Source organism: Crinia signifera, chromosome 2 (assembly GCF_055691185.1).
Source record: "Crinia signifera chromosome 2, ASM5569118v1, whole genome shotgun sequence".
Taxonomy (NCBI): domain Eukaryota; kingdom Metazoa; phylum Chordata; class Amphibia; order Anura; family Myobatrachidae; genus Crinia; species Crinia signifera.
This window is the reverse complement of record NC_139218.1, coordinates 351,096,805-351,113,160: the sequence shown is the minus strand read 5'-3', so window position 1 is coordinate 351,113,160 and position 16,356 is coordinate 351,096,805. Positions and strand designations below refer to the sequence as shown.

At 45.8% G+C, this 16,356-nt stretch overlaps 1 protein-coding gene across 1 annotated transcript in view; it reads left to right on the top strand.

Moving 5' to 3' along the window:
• The first annotated feature begins 9,959 nt into the window (after window positions 1–9,959).
• Window positions 9,960–16,356, top strand: part of FREM2 (FRAS1 related extracellular matrix 2) — a 191,780-nt gene continuing 185,383 nt past the window's right edge. The window contains exon 1 of the mRNA XM_083169759.1: window positions 9,960–15,117. Within this exon, the coding sequence (XP_083025885.1) occupies window positions 10,125–15,117 (4,993 nt within the window). The 5' untranslated portion in view covers window positions 9,960–10,124. The remainder of the gene's footprint in view (window positions 15,118–16,356) is intronic.

The window sequence follows — 16,356 nt, the reverse complement described above, 5'->3', positions numbered from 1 at the left end:
GGATGTGTTTTAAGAAAATTTTGACTGCAGGTGTTAAGTAATACGCAATATCTTAACTGTGTCCTGCTGGGAGGACCCCACTGACAGTACCCACCCGGGAGACCACCCTGACATTATCCAGCTTGGAGGACACCACTGAAGCCATTTCTATAGATGAGAACATTATTAACCTCGCACTACAAATTGTGCCCTATACAGAGCCCCACAACGTCCCTGTCTCCCTCACCATATACACACGCTGCGCCTGGGGGGGTGTCAGGTGTCCACTATCCCCGCACGCAGCACCCATTTCTGTGCAGGACTCCTCCTCACCTTGTCCCATGTCACCGGGAGGCATCAGCCCGATCCAACGCTTACCGGCAACGACCATGTCGGGAGGAGCAGCTGCAGTCAGAGCATAGAGGAGAGTGAGAGGAGGCCGCATCTGGTGGTGATCACAGCTCAGCCGCTCTGGTCGGGTGGCGGGCTGGCAGAGGGGGAGTCGTGGACACGTGCGGCATCATGGCAGCGACCAGATCAGCGGTGGGCGGGTGACAGCGTGGCGGACCTGCAGTTTCTGCAGACGATGTCAGTCAGTGGAGGCAGGGCACAGTCAGCTACTGACTGGGGAGTGGGGATAGTGGCTAATGGAGGGTAGGAGGCTTTTTTAGACACCCGGATTCTGGGAGAATCCTGGAATCCGGGAGAACTGGAAAAGCCTCCTGGAGGGTTGCCACCAAAAATGGGAGAATCCCGGAAATCTGGGCGAGGTGGCAACCCTAGATGTTGCCCATAGCAACCAATCAGATTCTACTTCTAACTTATTTAGCACCTTCTAGAACAGTGGTATCAAACTCATGGCCCTCCAGCTGTTGTTTAACTACACGTCCCAGCATGCCCTGCCACAGTTTTAGCATCCATAATATACAATCTGTGGCAGGGCATGGTGGGATGTGTAGTTCCACAACAGCTGGAGGGCCATGAGTGGTTGCTACGGAAGCACTTCGGGGGCGGGGCCTGATGTAGATGTCATCAAGCCCCTCCCCCCAGTATGGCTAATCCCGCAATTTGTGGGTCTTTGAGGAGGGGACAGGGCTAACTGACAAGATTTGCAGGGGGGAGATGCAAGGCTGCCGGTATTCAGGAGGGTTGCCCACACTTCCGGGGGCCGGGAGGGGGACCCGATTTGCAGGAACCTCCTAGCCATTCCGGGAGGGTAGGCAACCCTGGTATAAATTTGCAGATCAAGCAACAGAACTTGGATCATTTGGGCATTCGTACAAGTGACGCACATTAACAGTGTAATCTGGCAGAGTCCTTTTGTCACTTGCAAATGTTTATATACCAGGACCTGTCATGTTCAGTAAGGCATTTTTAACAACTGACACTACAGTGTATGGGGATACTTTGTATTATAAAGTAATAAATAGGAAGTTACTACGTATATAAATAAATGTTGATACAAATAAATACAGTAGACCTGGACTTAACTAAACATAAAATGAAAACTTGTCAGTAGGGAAAATAACCTGTTGACCATAGATATTACACCAATTATGAACTTTCAGGTGATGGTTTAACATTGTCTAAAGCTGGGTACAGACAAAAAGGGGGGTGTTAAATCGCACTGGAAATTTTTAAAGTAACCGAGGTAACCTCATTATCAATAATTTCAATAGACTTGGTCTCTGTTAAGTTGAGGTGTGCTACCGCAAGACATTAAATAGGCTTAATTACAGGGGAAACAAAAGAATGTCTGTTGTGCGGTGCACAAGACATAAACGTATAAAATATAACCTTTATTATTACATTATTTTAAAAGTTTCAGCGAAAATTTTTATAAAAACTAAACATACAACATGTAAGGACTAATTAGACAGTATAAAAAGGAAATAACATTCCTGATGTTGCGGGGGTTAGCAGATAATCTTTTGGTGTGTACGGTGTGTTAACTGTAAGATAATTGATGCAATCGCACTTGTAACAAAAAGGGATATTGTAAGCTGACACAGTATTAATTAGCAAAGTTCTTTAGAGGCGATGTGCCAGTATAAGAGCCGTGTCCTCAAAGCATGGGAACCATGTCCCTATATGTGACAAATCAAACAATTTCTGTATTTGCAGGGGATCGGATGCGGGCAGCGTCCCGGCCGCTCCTTGTCAACCCGCTATTTAGTTTGTCACAAAAGTCAGCTTCTAAGTTGGCAATACATGGACATCTATTTCTTTCTTGGCACCTGGAATACGAGTATTGACACTCCCCAGGGCCAACTTAGAAGCTGACTTTTGTGACAAACTAAATAATGGGGTGACAAGGAGCAGCCGGGACGCTGCCCGCATCTGATCCCCTGCACCGGGCATCTAAAACGCTATATGTATTGAGTGCCAGCACCCAGCTAGTTGTATGTATGTATATATATATATATATATATATATGTATATATATGTGTGTGTGTGTGTGTGTGTGTGTGTGTGTGTGTGTAAAAAGAGAGAAATGAAGCGCACCAATCAGCAATAAATCAATGACATTATTTACTTTAATAAATGCTGACATACATAGGGTTAAAAGTAGAAAGCTTGCCGTGTGGACAAAGCGGTATAGCCGGACCAGGCGCCAATGGTAAGCCGTAGGCAGTGATCAGTTGCATACGGAGCGCATCAGGTACACAGCAGCCAGCCGGGAGCTTCCACAAATTGCAGCACGGACCAGACCAGGACGTCACCACATCGGGAACAGGTAACCACGCCATATATATATATAACTGGTTCAGTCCGGCACTCCGAAATACTGTATTAAACAGACGTGGGTACCTCTAGGCACAATTTGTAGTGTACAGTATAGATCCAATAAACTGCGGCACTCCACAATTTTTGCAAAAGGTTTGTATTAAGTGACCAACGTTTTGGGGCAACACAGTCCCCTTTTTCAAGGTATATCTATATATATCTATATATATATCTTAAAACACCCACAAAGAAAAAAGCAAGTATCCTTTAGGGTGCACTGAGGATCAAATGATCATTTAAAAATTAACTTTTATTATCACTTCATAAAATTGGTTTGTTGTTATAGTAACCAAGAGCCAAAAGCACCTTGTTTGAGTGAACTATTTAAAATGATAGATACTGTATGTGAATAAAGAAAGGAAATTTTTTTGGTGTTATATTAAAAAGGTGAGAAGGACAAATGGATGTCTGTTGGCTTAATTTTTTTTTTTTACGGGCACAAATTGCCCTTTTTATTTTATTTTGAGTTGCTATCTGGATATCATAAATTCTATAGCAACTGTTATTCAAAAGGATCTTCCAGGCTTGTTGTGAAAAGGATTTTTATATTGTTGCAATTTTCTTTGTGACTTTCAATATAGATATAACAGTATCATTAGTCACTGAACTGTTGCAATATTTCCTCAGCTTTTTCTATAGCCTGCTGAAATGCATGAGAATGTGATTGTCATTTTACTGACTTATTTAAGATATGTGTACTACTACATCTGAGAAGAATCTTGTAAAATTACTCTTATAAAAATGTAGATGAGCCCCAAAGCAGTTAGTAAGAGCTACTATACTTGGTAAAGTGCTGGGAAATGGTGCTGATGATTCAATGTAAATGTATCTGTCTCTCATTCCTTTTTTCCCCAAAAATGTAACAGTGTAAAGTGGGCTAGGTGACATGAGGGAGATTGGTAGACTAATGAGGGAGAGAGGGAGATTGCTGCTATTTCAGGGAGTCTCCTGCGAATGCAGGAGGGTAGGCAACTATGCTATTCGTGCAGTGAGCTCATTAATTGGCAAGGTGGAATTTTACTCTAGTGGGGCGGTGTCTACCTGTTCCCTGGCCGCTGCACATTCACACAGCAGTGATCAGATCTGAATCGGACCCATGGTGCGGATGATATTTATCCCTGCTGGTTTCTGGAACAGATCAACAGCCCAGCACCCAGAGAAGAGATATAAGGCCAGCAGGCCTTGTGTGTAATAATACATTTAATGGCTGATAATTCCAGTGTGCCGGAATATTTACAGACATGACCTGAAACTACATGCAGATCATCTGAGGATAATTTGATTTAATTATGGATAACATGTCAGGCTTGTACAGCAATTTCCAAAAACAGACAGAGAGCGGAGGGAGCAGGGGGTAAGGGGGGATTAAGCAGCAGATAAAGATGAAGACCTTGCCTATATTTAGGATGGAGAGGAGTTGCTCATCCGGACACACTTCAGGACCAGGATATTGTTTCCACACTGAAATAAATACATTAATACATTTAATAGGAAATCTCATGACTATCTCAAGAATGTCAAAAAATGTCAGACTTTCCACATAAGGTTTTCTGGGTAATTTTATAGCATCCAATGGAAAGGCCAGAAGAAAGACACTGTATCCTATACTCCAGCTTGTACCTGTCAGGCCTGTCAGCTCCTATGCTGATGGTCCTGTCACCTGCACCCAGTAAAAGCATCCATTTGGAAGGGTTCTGGGATAATGGGTCGACAATGTCTAGGTAAGATAGTCGACAGGACTAGGACGACACCTAAGAATGGCCGACATACCCCAGGTTGACAGTGACAGGTCAAAATGTACATGGTCGACACTCAAAGGGTTGACACAAGATTTTTATGTTTGTGATGACATGTGTCGACATGGACAACATGGACTCGCCATGCTTCGGGCACACTTACAGTCTAACTATATGCCCACCTGGATACTAAATTATAAACCCAGTTGGTCTAAATAGTTTGGACAAGCCTGGTCTGAACAAAAGAAACATAAAACACTTGTGTTGACCAATATTGGTCGACCTAGTGACTGTGGACCTGGACATTAATGACCCCCCCCTCCTCTCCTGCAGCACACATCTACCTCACCATGTGCTTTTCCTGTATTGTGTACCTCCACAGATTGCACACCCTGCCAGCACTGACCTATGCAGTGCACCAAGCTGGTTGCCTCAGATGGTTTCTCTGCGGGCAGGATGTGGGTCACGTGGATGTTGCTGTGCAGGGTTTATCATAATATTACAGAAGTATTTGCCTTCCAATATATGCATTGGGTCCTTGTATGGCTCGCCCCTTACAGTGTAACCTTCGTAGTGCGCCCACCATGGCTGCCTCATCTGGTGCACTTGTGAATGGGATGAAAAATACATGGACCTGAGTATACATTGAAATCATCCATTTTGGGTAATTTCTTTTAGGGGTAATCTATTTCACCCTGGGTAATCCTACGCAGAGCGCCTAAAATGGCTGCCGCACTTGGTACCTTGTCAGGGTGGAGTACACAACCCATGGAAGTTATTATCAAAAATGCTGCACCACTCCTGCATTATGCTTACTGTGTGCTCAGGGGTTTCTTTTGTCTGTGACATGTCTGTTACTGTACCACCAACATCCTCTGTATTATGTGCATTGTTTTTTAATGTCTGTAAGCGCCTTGAGTCCTGCTGGAGAAAGTGCGCTATATAAATTCTACTTACTTACTTACTTACCTAGGGAGCAGATACCTTTGTAAGGGGGGGAGGGGGGAGGGGGTCATGGAGGTATTAACTGGTATTCATGAACGGTGATTACATTCCTGAGGATATATCAGTGGCGTAACTATAGCACCGCAGCCCCTGCAACCGCGGGGGGGGGGGGGGGGCGCTATGCATGTGCAGGCGCCAGGGGCTGCAGTGCTATAGTTACACCCCGCCGCCCGCCGCACCAACCCCCGCAAACCCCCCCATCCCCAGTCTTTACCTGTGTTCAGTACGTCCGCGCTGGTCCCGGCTCCCTTCTTCTTCTATGAGGACCACCACAAAATGTCCGCCCCCATTTAGCAGACAGTTCTCTGAAACTGTCTGCTGTATGGGGGCGGACATTTTGTGGTGGTCCTCATAGCAGAAGAAGGGAGCCGGGACCAGTGCGTACGTACTGAAAACAGGTAAAGACTAGGGATGGGGGGGTGTGCGGGGGTTGGTGCGGCGTGCGGCGGGCGGAGGGGCGGGTGGCTGGGCGCCCTCCCTTTAACGGCAGGGGGGCGCCCAAAATGTAGTTACGCCGCTGGGATATATATAGGCCTCTCTCAGAGAATTTGGTATGAAATCCCGACAGTCAAAATCCCGAATGGGTCAAAATACCGACAAGGACAAAATCCCGACATTTAAAATCCCGACAAGGTCAAAATACCGACATATAGAATGTACAGGTGATAAAGTCAACATGACTTTCGGTCGACAGGTCGCGAGGTCGACATGGGTTTTTTCAGGTTTTTTTAACAAAAAAGTTTGCGCGGTACTTATGTAATATCTGGACTCCCGTTTTTCTTATGAGACCGCGTCCCCTCGCGGGGCTCGCTGCGCTCACCACGCTTCGGGCACGGTGGCTCGCTGCGCTCGCCACACTATATACAATCAACTCCATGCGTAGTTGGATAGTAGGGGTATGAAAAAATGGGGTGCATTTAACATGGGAGCCCAGATAATACATAAGTACCGTTTGCGCATTTAGAAAAAGTTACAACAGAAAAATTCAACAAATGAAAGTCACCCGAAAAGTGAAAAAGATGCAAATCTGTGTCAGTACCTCTTCCCAGTAGTTACCTGTAGGTAAGTAGCTGCATTGGAGGAAACTGATTTGGTTTCTTGGGAACAGGAATGCCAGCGCGGTGTGTCAACCATTGAGAAATAGAGGTAGAAATAGGTTGACTTGTCTAGGTCGACCTTTTCAGAAGGTTGATACAAGCATTAGGTCGACAATGGGAATGTCTACAGTGAAAAGGATGACATGAGTTTTTCACATTTTTTTGTATGGAATTTTGATATAGTCTACACCGACACCATCTAAGTGTACTCCCACCATGCCATAGTACATGATAGGGTATACCGCCTGTGGGCTCAAGTCATCTAAGAAAAAATGCAAAAAATGTCGACCGCCACATTGTCGACATAATGCTTGTGTTGACCTTCCGACCCTGTCGACCTTAGCCAAGTCGACCTAATGTGCAGTATGTCGACCTTCGACCTAGCGAGCGTATCCCCTAATAAACTGCAGTGTATATAACAGTAAATGCACTAAAGCTGTGTACACACAGGGGCGATAGGGGCTGAAATCGCTGGAAATATGGTCGCAGGTGGCCATATTGCCAGTGATGGGAGTGTGCCCCAGCGATAAATCGACGGGTGCGCGCTCCCGTTTTCAGACCCGTTCTGATCACTGGTCGCAGGAGCTTGCTCCTGCGACCAGCTGATTACCTCTGCGGCACCGCCGGCAGAGGTTCCCTTTCATCAGCGACCATCTCTGGTCGCTGATGAAAAGGAGAAATTGAGCAATATATTGCTCAGCCATATATTGCTAGCAATATATGGCTGAGCAATATACCTCCCCCGTGTGTACGGGGCTTAAGACAGAAGACAAATTAGTAGGGGGTGTGGAAGAAGACTAAAGCAAAGTGTGGTTCAATGACAAAAGAAGTCTCCCCTAAAAAGTCCATTAATCATTCAATATTTGTGCATAATTCCCAATTTGCACCCGATTTCCCAGCCCAATCCATCAGAATCAGGTGAAAAGTGGCCAAATCACACTAGTGTACAGCCAGCTTTAGAGACTTTGTATAGTCACCCTACAGCAGGCATGTACAAACTGGGGCCTTCTAGCTGTTGTTAAACTACACATCCCAGCATGCCTTGCCATATTTTTAGCATTCCCTAATAGCAGAACTGTGGTAAGGCATGATGGAACTTGTAGTTTCACAACAGCTGGAGGGCCATAGTTTGGGCATGCTTCCTGTAGGGTGGCTATACAAAGGCACTTATTCTGGTTGACTCTCTCGGGTGCAAATCCGCACCCTTGAGAGTCATCCAGTACCTGCCTGGCGAATGGTGGTATGCCCACCCCCATTCACACGCCAGGTTCGTTCGTCTGGCACACAAATGGATATTTTACATAAACAAGCATTCACATGCCAGTGGGAACCTCCCCCATCTTTTGATTGTCGCCGATCATCGAATGATGGGAAAGGCACACGCAGGTCCAGACCACTTGTGAACAAAGAAATGCAGTGATATGGGCGGGCAGCTGACATCCAGTTGTGAAGGCTGCCCTCCCCCACACGTGCATCAGGACCGCATTACCATATGTATGCCCAGCATTTTCTTTGGAACACCCATGAAACGCTGGACATATGCATATGCTAATGCCCCTGACCAGCACCTCACCCCCCCCCCCCTCTCCGCCACCCCCGCTCGCAAGTCAGGAAGCGTGCAATCGGCGAACAGATTAAGCACCAAGTTTGCACGCTCCCACCGTATACACATGCGCAGAAATGCAGCTGCGCATATGCAAAACATTGGTCCCGGTGCAAATTCGCGCCTGACCAAATCACTGTGAATAAGGTCCAAAGTCTCTAAAGCTGGCTGTACACTAGTGTGATTTGGCCACTTTTCACCCGATTCCCATGGATCGGGCTGGACAATCGGGTGCAAAGTGGCCAAATTGGGGAATTATGCACAAATATTGAAGATAAATGGGCCTTTTAGGAGAGACTTATTTTGTCAGTGAACCACACTGGCTTTAGTTGAGGATCTGCAGTAGCACCGGGGACTTGCTGCAACATGGCCGGTAAATGGAGTTAGAAACTTGGTGAATGCTTATGGCTTCTCCGGCGAGTGTGAGGGAGGTGAACCTGCTAGGAGACAGCCAGAGCCAGATTATCATTTTGTGGGGCCCTAGGCAAGTTGTCGCTTTGCGGGCCCCTCCACCTTTAGATCACCCTTGCAATGTCAGTATAGCCCAAACTTTATCATTTTGCCACCATTGCTGCCAGCCTGCTAGTACATGTGGCTGACATCTGACCCCTCCTCTCTTACTCCAGGCCCACCTACCTCATAGTGTTTGGGGCTTTTTAATAAATGCAAGCACAATTAGTGTACTGTATCCCCTCACAAGGCTCCCTATGCTGGCCATGCCCCTTGCAGGTTACCAGTAAGGGATTTTACCTATGGGCTGCCACAGTAATATCTGACACCTCAGTGAGCTCAGCTGAGCTAGTGGCAGTCTGTGTGACTGCACTAGCTCAGTGACTTCACTATGACAGGCAGTGAGTCCTATTGGAAGACCTACCTGCCAGTCGCCCTCAGGGCAGGCAGTCGCAATGGGCGGTGTTTCCTCCATCTGACACTGACAGACTGGGCTGTGATTGGCAGAGAGGACCCGGCTGGCCGGCGCTTGCTCTCTCTTCTCCAGCATGGGTAGTGGAGTTCCCCCTACCCAGAAAGGTAGTAGTGGATGCTGCAGGTTACTATTCCCAATAGTGGTACATGTGGATGTAAATAAAGGAAAAGAAGAAAAAAATATTGTGTCGACCATTTGAACCTGATGACCTTAGAAACAGCTGACCTTTTGACCATGTCGACCTATTGACCATCTAACTAGAGACTGTCTATACAACAGTGTCTGTGTAATTAAAAACAATGCTATGTACAAACATTACTGTCAACAGCACTAATGTCGATGTTTACCGACATTGATCATTGATTGCCATTGCTACCCACAGCACCCATAGACCTGGCAGCTATGCCAGTATGTACAAGTATAGTAAGTCAAGATTTGTGTCCAAAATCATATTTCCAAACTCATCCAATGTAATAGAACTACAAATCCCAGCAGGTCATGCCAGTTTCAGTCTCTGTCTCTCAGGAGATCCCAGTGGAGACAGGTTACACAAACAAAATAGAAAGTGGGAAATAAAAAACACCACCATCTGCACAGAACTGCTGGAGGTTACTCCCAGCGCCAGCCCTGTGCTGCCCGGTGTCCGCCGACCTCCCGGGCGCTCTCCCCGGCAGGTCACCTCTCCTGCAGCAACCTGCAGCACCGGGCGGGATGAGTGACAGCCCAGCCTCCCGGGCAGCTTCCCCCCCGGCCGGTGCACCAACAGCTGTCGCTGAGGCTCCCATGCCTCGCCCACTTGTTGCAGTGCGACTCCCAGGGGATTAGAGCCCAGCCTCAGAGTGAGCCCGGTGCTTGCAGAGGGGAGGGAGCTGCTGCACTCACACTCTCCTGCCGGGCTCCTGCTGAGTGGGTGCCCCCAGCGTCAGGTGAAAAGGACTCTGCACAAGTCACAGCCGGCTGCAGCGTGCACACCTGGACGCAGGACAGCCACTATGAGGACGCACCCGGTGTTGGTGCTGCTGGTGCCGGGGGCATGGCTGCTGCTTCTGCTGGCCGGGGAGACGGGCGCACAGAGAGGGACTGTGGACGGGTCCCCCTTGTCCTATGGACCTTTGGAAGAGGAGATCCTGGTGGCCAGCAACGGGATCCGCGTCCCCTTCGGGAGATCCGTCTACCTGGACCCGGTCCTGGACCTTGTGATCCAAGTGCAGCCGGGTGATAAGTGTCACATCAGCGTGCTCAGCAACGACCCCCTGTCCCAGGGGCCCGGGCACCTCTCCCCGAGCCGGTTCCCCTGCGAGTTCGGTGCCCGGGAGGTGAAGTATTCCCACATGGGCGCACGCAGCCCTTCCAAGGACAGGGTGAAGCTCCTGCTGCGTTATGACACCCAGACCCGCACGGTGATCCTACCATTCATGGTGGAGGTGGAGGTGCTCTTCACCCAGCTGGAGGTGGTGACCAGGAACATGCCATTGACCGTGGAAAAGCTGCTGGGCACCAGCAACCCCATAGACAAGAAGACTCTGGAGTTTACCTATGATAGGACATTTGAGGTGTGCAGGATTATGCCCCTGGTGGGGTTGGCAGGATTGCCCAGGTATGGAAGTTTGCTACACAACAGCGGGCAAATGATGGACTGTGGGGAGTTTTTAAAGCAGGGCATCCGCTACCAACATACTGCTTCCACCCAATCCCCCAACAAAGACTTTATACCCATGTTGGTGGAGCTGCAGGATAAAGTAGGAAATGTACTCAAGCAGGAGCATTTCCAAATCCTAGTCAGAATCAAGGAAGGTCTGGAGAACACTCAGCCAAAGCCTAGCTTCATAGCCATGATGATGATGGAGGTGGATCAGTTTGTCATGACAGCTATCACCCCTGACATGCTGGCTGCAGAGGACTTGGAATCCGACCCAGGGGACCTTATATTTAATATAACTTCTTCCTTTGGTCCTGGACAGGGGCAGATTGTCAGTACGGATGACCGCAACTTACCCATTACCTCTTTTTATCAACGGGATCTCCAAGAACTTAGGATAGCTTACAAACCTCCTTCTGAGGACTCTGACACAGAACGCATATTTGAGGTGGAGCTGGAGGTGGTGGATACAGAAGGAGCTGTGTCTGATCCCTTCTCCTTCATGATTGTTGTTAAACCCATGAATACCCTGGCACCTGTGGTTACCAGGAATACGGGGCATCTTCTGTATGAAGGACAATCACGGCCTCTCTCAAGTGCTCACAATCTACAGATCAGTGATGAGGACAATCTCGATGATGTTAAAGTGATCGTCTTGGATGGGTTAAGGCATGGTCAGTTGTTTCTGCTGGGTTCTGAAGGTTCCAAGGTTTTTACAGCCTCTGACCTGGACCAGGGCAGAGTTATATACCAACATGATGGTAGTGATACATACAGTGACAACATCATATTCCGTATGACAGATGGGCATCATGAAGTAGAGTTCCTGTTTCCAATCACTGTGGTGCCAACTGATGATGAGCCACCCATAGTTAATGCTAATACTGGTTTAATGCTTTCGGAGAAAGAGGTTTCCCCAGTGAATCCAATTGTGTTAAGTGCAACAGATATTGACTCAGAAGACTCCACTATACGTTTTATTATGGAGCTACCTTACTCAACATTGGGAGAAATGGTTTTGCGCCAGTCTGAGATACCACAAGATCTTTCTGAATGGCAATTAATTCCTGAACTGAACATCTATGAGAAAGTGGTTAAGGAGTGGACTCAACAGGACATTATGGATGGGAAATTATTTTACAAGCACATTGGACCACATAGCACTACTCCAATCATGGATCAAATTATTTTTAGAGTCCAGGATGATAATGACCCTCCAAACCAGTCGGGAGAGCACACATTTGTAGTAAAAATAAATCCGATTGATGACTTACCTCCAGAGTTGTACCCAGGTACCACACTCAAGATGGTGGTGCAGGAGTATCATCTGACCTACTTTAGGAGGAAATATCTACGATATACTGACCTAGATTCCGATGACAGGGATCTTAAATACACAGTGACCATTCCTCCATCTGACACAGATGAGAACAACCCAGTACTTATGGGATTCATAGTGCTTACTGAAAATCCAGACCAAGTTGTTACAGAGTTCACACAAGCCCAGATAAACCATCATAAAATTTCCTACAAACCACCCGACCTAGAGCTTGGAATAACCCCACGTGTGGTGCAGTTTCACTATACCGTGGAGGATATGTCTGGGAATGTAGCCGAAGGAGAATTTACTATTTTTCTGGAACCTGTAGACAACAAGCCCCCTAGTATTATTAATACAGGATTTACTGTTTTTGAAAGAGGAAGCCATATTATCACACCAGCAGAACTTGATGCCACCGATGCAGACACAGGCAGAGACAAAATCACTTTTACACTGACCCAGTCTCCAAGGCATGGTCAAGTGATGTATTCCAGTCATGTTATGGACGTTGGTGAGACATTTATTTTGGATGACATACGTAAAGGAAGACTAAGTTACATGCACAGTGGAGAGGAGTCTACTAGTGATACCTGCACTCTGGATGTTAGTGATGGGGTGCATGTTCTTACAATCATCATTAAGATCAATGTACGATTGGTGGATGATGAAGTGCCCAGAATTATGTTGCCAGCTGGAACCATTGGCTCCTACTTAGATGTATTGGAAGGCAGCTCTTCTGAAATCACATCAAATGTTATTCAAGGTACAGATGCAGATACAGATGACCTGATGCTAACTTTCATAGTAGAAGATCCTCCACATCTTGGAGAAATTCTGGTCAATGGTGTACCCACAGAAAGATTTTCTCAAAGGGACATTATTGATGGTTCTGTTGTTTATTCTCACACTTCTGGAGAAATTGGCACACAGAAAATAGAAGATTCATTTAATTTAACATTATCTGACCTCTCTGAGGAGTGGACTGTTGGTGGTAATAGAGTTAATGGAGTTAGGGTTCAAGTGACTATTCTGCCACTGGACAACCAGCCACCAGTAGTTACTGTGGGTGAACAGTTCACAGTTGTTGAAGGTGAAAAGAATGTTATTACACCACCCCATTTAAGAGCACAAGATAGTGACACACCTAACGATGACATCCTATGCACTATTGTTGTCCAGCCAACATCTGGATATCTTGAGAACATTTCTCCAGCACCAGGATCTGAAAAGTCTAGAGCAGGAACTGCTATTAGTGCATTTACATTGAAAGATATCAGGCTCGGACATATGTATTATGTTCAGAGCATCCACAAAGGTGTTGAGCCTACAGAAGATAGACTAACTTTTCACTGTTCTGATGGCATAAACTTTTCCCAGAAGCATTTCTTCCCTGTTGTTATCATCCCAGCCAATGATGAAAAGCCAGAGATTTTCATGAGGGAGTTTGTGGTGATGGAGGGAATGAGTCTGGTCATTGATATTCCAATACTAAATGGAGCAGACGCAGACATCCCAGCCGATGAACTTATATTTTTTATCACAAATCCACCAAAACATGGTCACATAGTCAACCAGCTCACCAACGGTACTATGATTGTCAGTGGCTTTAGCCTGGAAGACATCAAAGAGAGCTCCACTATTCTTTATGAACACGATGACTCGGAGACCAAAGAGGACAGTTTTGAGATAAAGCTTACTGATGGGAAGCATTCAGTGGTGAAAACCGTTCTTATCATGATCATACCTGTGGATGATGAAACTCCCAGGATGACCATTAATGATGGTCTTGAGATTGAAATTGGAGAAACAAAACTGATTACAAATAAAGTACTTAAAGCAACAGATTTGGACTCTGATGACAAGACATTAACTTTTATATTACGCTATGGACCTGGCCAAGGCCTACTACAAAGAAGAAACCAATACGGTGGTCTAGAAAACATTACATTAGGTATGAACTTTACTCAGGATGAGGTGGACAGAGATCTTATACAGTACTTGCACTTTGGCCAAGAAGGCATACGTGATCTTTTCAAATTTGATGTTACTGATGGCATTAATCCCCTAATTGATAGATATTTTTATGTTACTGTGGGGGGCATTGACATGGTCTTTCCAGATGTCATTTCCAAAGGAGTTTCTTTGAAAGAAGGAGGCAAAGTGACCCTTACCACTGACCTGCTTAGCACTAGTGATCTAAACAGTCCAGATGAACACTTGGTTTTCTCCATCACAAGGGCCCCAGTACGAGGACATTTGGAATGCACTGACCTTCCAGGAGTGCCCATTACTTCTTTCACCCAGTTGCAATTAGCTGGTAATAAAATATATTACACACACACATCAGATGATGAAGTCAAGATGGACAGCTTTGAATTTGAGGTTACTGATGGATATAATCCTGTTTTCCGCACATTTAGGATATCCATCAGTGATGTGGATAATAAGAAGCCAGTGCTGACCATCCTTGATCTGGCAGTAAGAGAGAGCGAGAATAAATTGATCACCCCCTTTGAACTTACGGTGGAAGATCGAGACACCCCTGACAGGCGCCTGAAATTCATCATTACGCAGGTACCAGTTCATGGGAAGATCCTGTATAACAATAGCAAAACTGTGACCTCTTTTACAAAGCAAGATCTCAATGACAACCTTATTAGCTATAAACATGATGGTACCGAGTCCAAAGAGGACAGCTTCTCATTCACTGTGACTGATGGCACCCACACTGACTTTTATGTGTTCCCTGACACTGTCTATGAAACTCGACAGCCCCAGATGATGAAGATACAAATCATTGCAGTAGACAATGGAGTGCCACAGATTGTGGTAAATAAGGGTGCTCCAACTTTGCGCATTCTGAGTACTGGTCATTTAGGGTTCCTGATCACCAACAAGGTCCTTAAAGCAGAGGATAGGGACAGTGTTCACCTCTCACTCCGTATCAGGATCACACAAGGTCCCAGTCATGGAATGCTCATCAACTTGGACAAAGGGAACCACAGTATCAATCAGTTCACCCAAGGTAAGGATCATTCAAACATTCTTTAAATGTTTATTATATCCAGTTATTATTAATATTATTATTATTATTATTATTATTATTTAAATCATTAAGAAGGCCAGAAGTGTTATTGCATAGATAAACTGTATTTTATTGTTTTAAATTCTCTTAAGCATACAGCTGCAGTTGATGTTCCTGTAGTGGTAATCTTTTTTTTTTAATCTTAAATCACTTTCACTGCTGTGGAACATTAGGTACCTGTGTTATCAATAATGAAACTGTCCTCATAATTGAAAATGACCTATTATAATTATATAGATTTTTTGCAATTTTTGTGCTACAAAAAAACATAAAATATCTTGTGTCAGATGACAGATTGTGCTTTGTGAATCTAAGCCAGGGATGGGGAACCCTCAAGCTGTTGTTGAACTACACATCCCAGAATGCTTTGCTACAGTTTTAGCTTGGCCAAATAGCAAAACTGTAACAGTGCATCCTGGGATGTGTAGTTCTGCAACAGCTGGAGGGCCAAAGGTTCCCCATCCCTGATCTAAGCAGATGTGCATTAATATTATCAGCGGCTGCATGAAGTGCAGGGGGGGGGGGGGGGGGAGGTCGCTTAACACATGTGATCATGTATGTAATATATGTGCAGGATCGATCCCCCAGATAACACCAGCGCTGAGTGCATAAGTTGCCTTGTGGCTCCAGAATAACCTATCGCACACTGTTAAGCCCATCCCAGGACTCTAATTGGCTAGTTTCTGGAGTCTGAGGGGCGGGCTTAACAATATGTAATGGCTCATGCCGTTTCCCTGATGCCGCAAGGCACCTGAAGCACTCAGGGCTGGTGATCCCCGGGGGATGGCGCTGCAGTCCAGGTGCTGCAGCTGCTGCTGATTATTATTTTTCTGTGATGATTTGGCCCTATGGGGCATTGTTTGGAGATTATGGGCCTGATTAATAGATAAGAATGAATCTAGCACTAATTGAGATACCTGTGCTCTAGCACTAATTGAGGGGTAGATTTATTAAGGTCGGTGAAGTGATAAAGTGTCTGGTTTTTATCACTGGCCAATCAGCTCTTGCCTGACATTTTTCAAACCAAGCCTGTAACTTCACAGTTAGGAGCTGATTGGTTGGTGATAAAAATCAGACACTTTATCACTTCACTGAGCTTAATAAATCTACCCCTGAATATCATGGCCTGTTAGGGGTTTATTTACTAAGATAGGAGTAATATGGAAGATAGGATGTTGC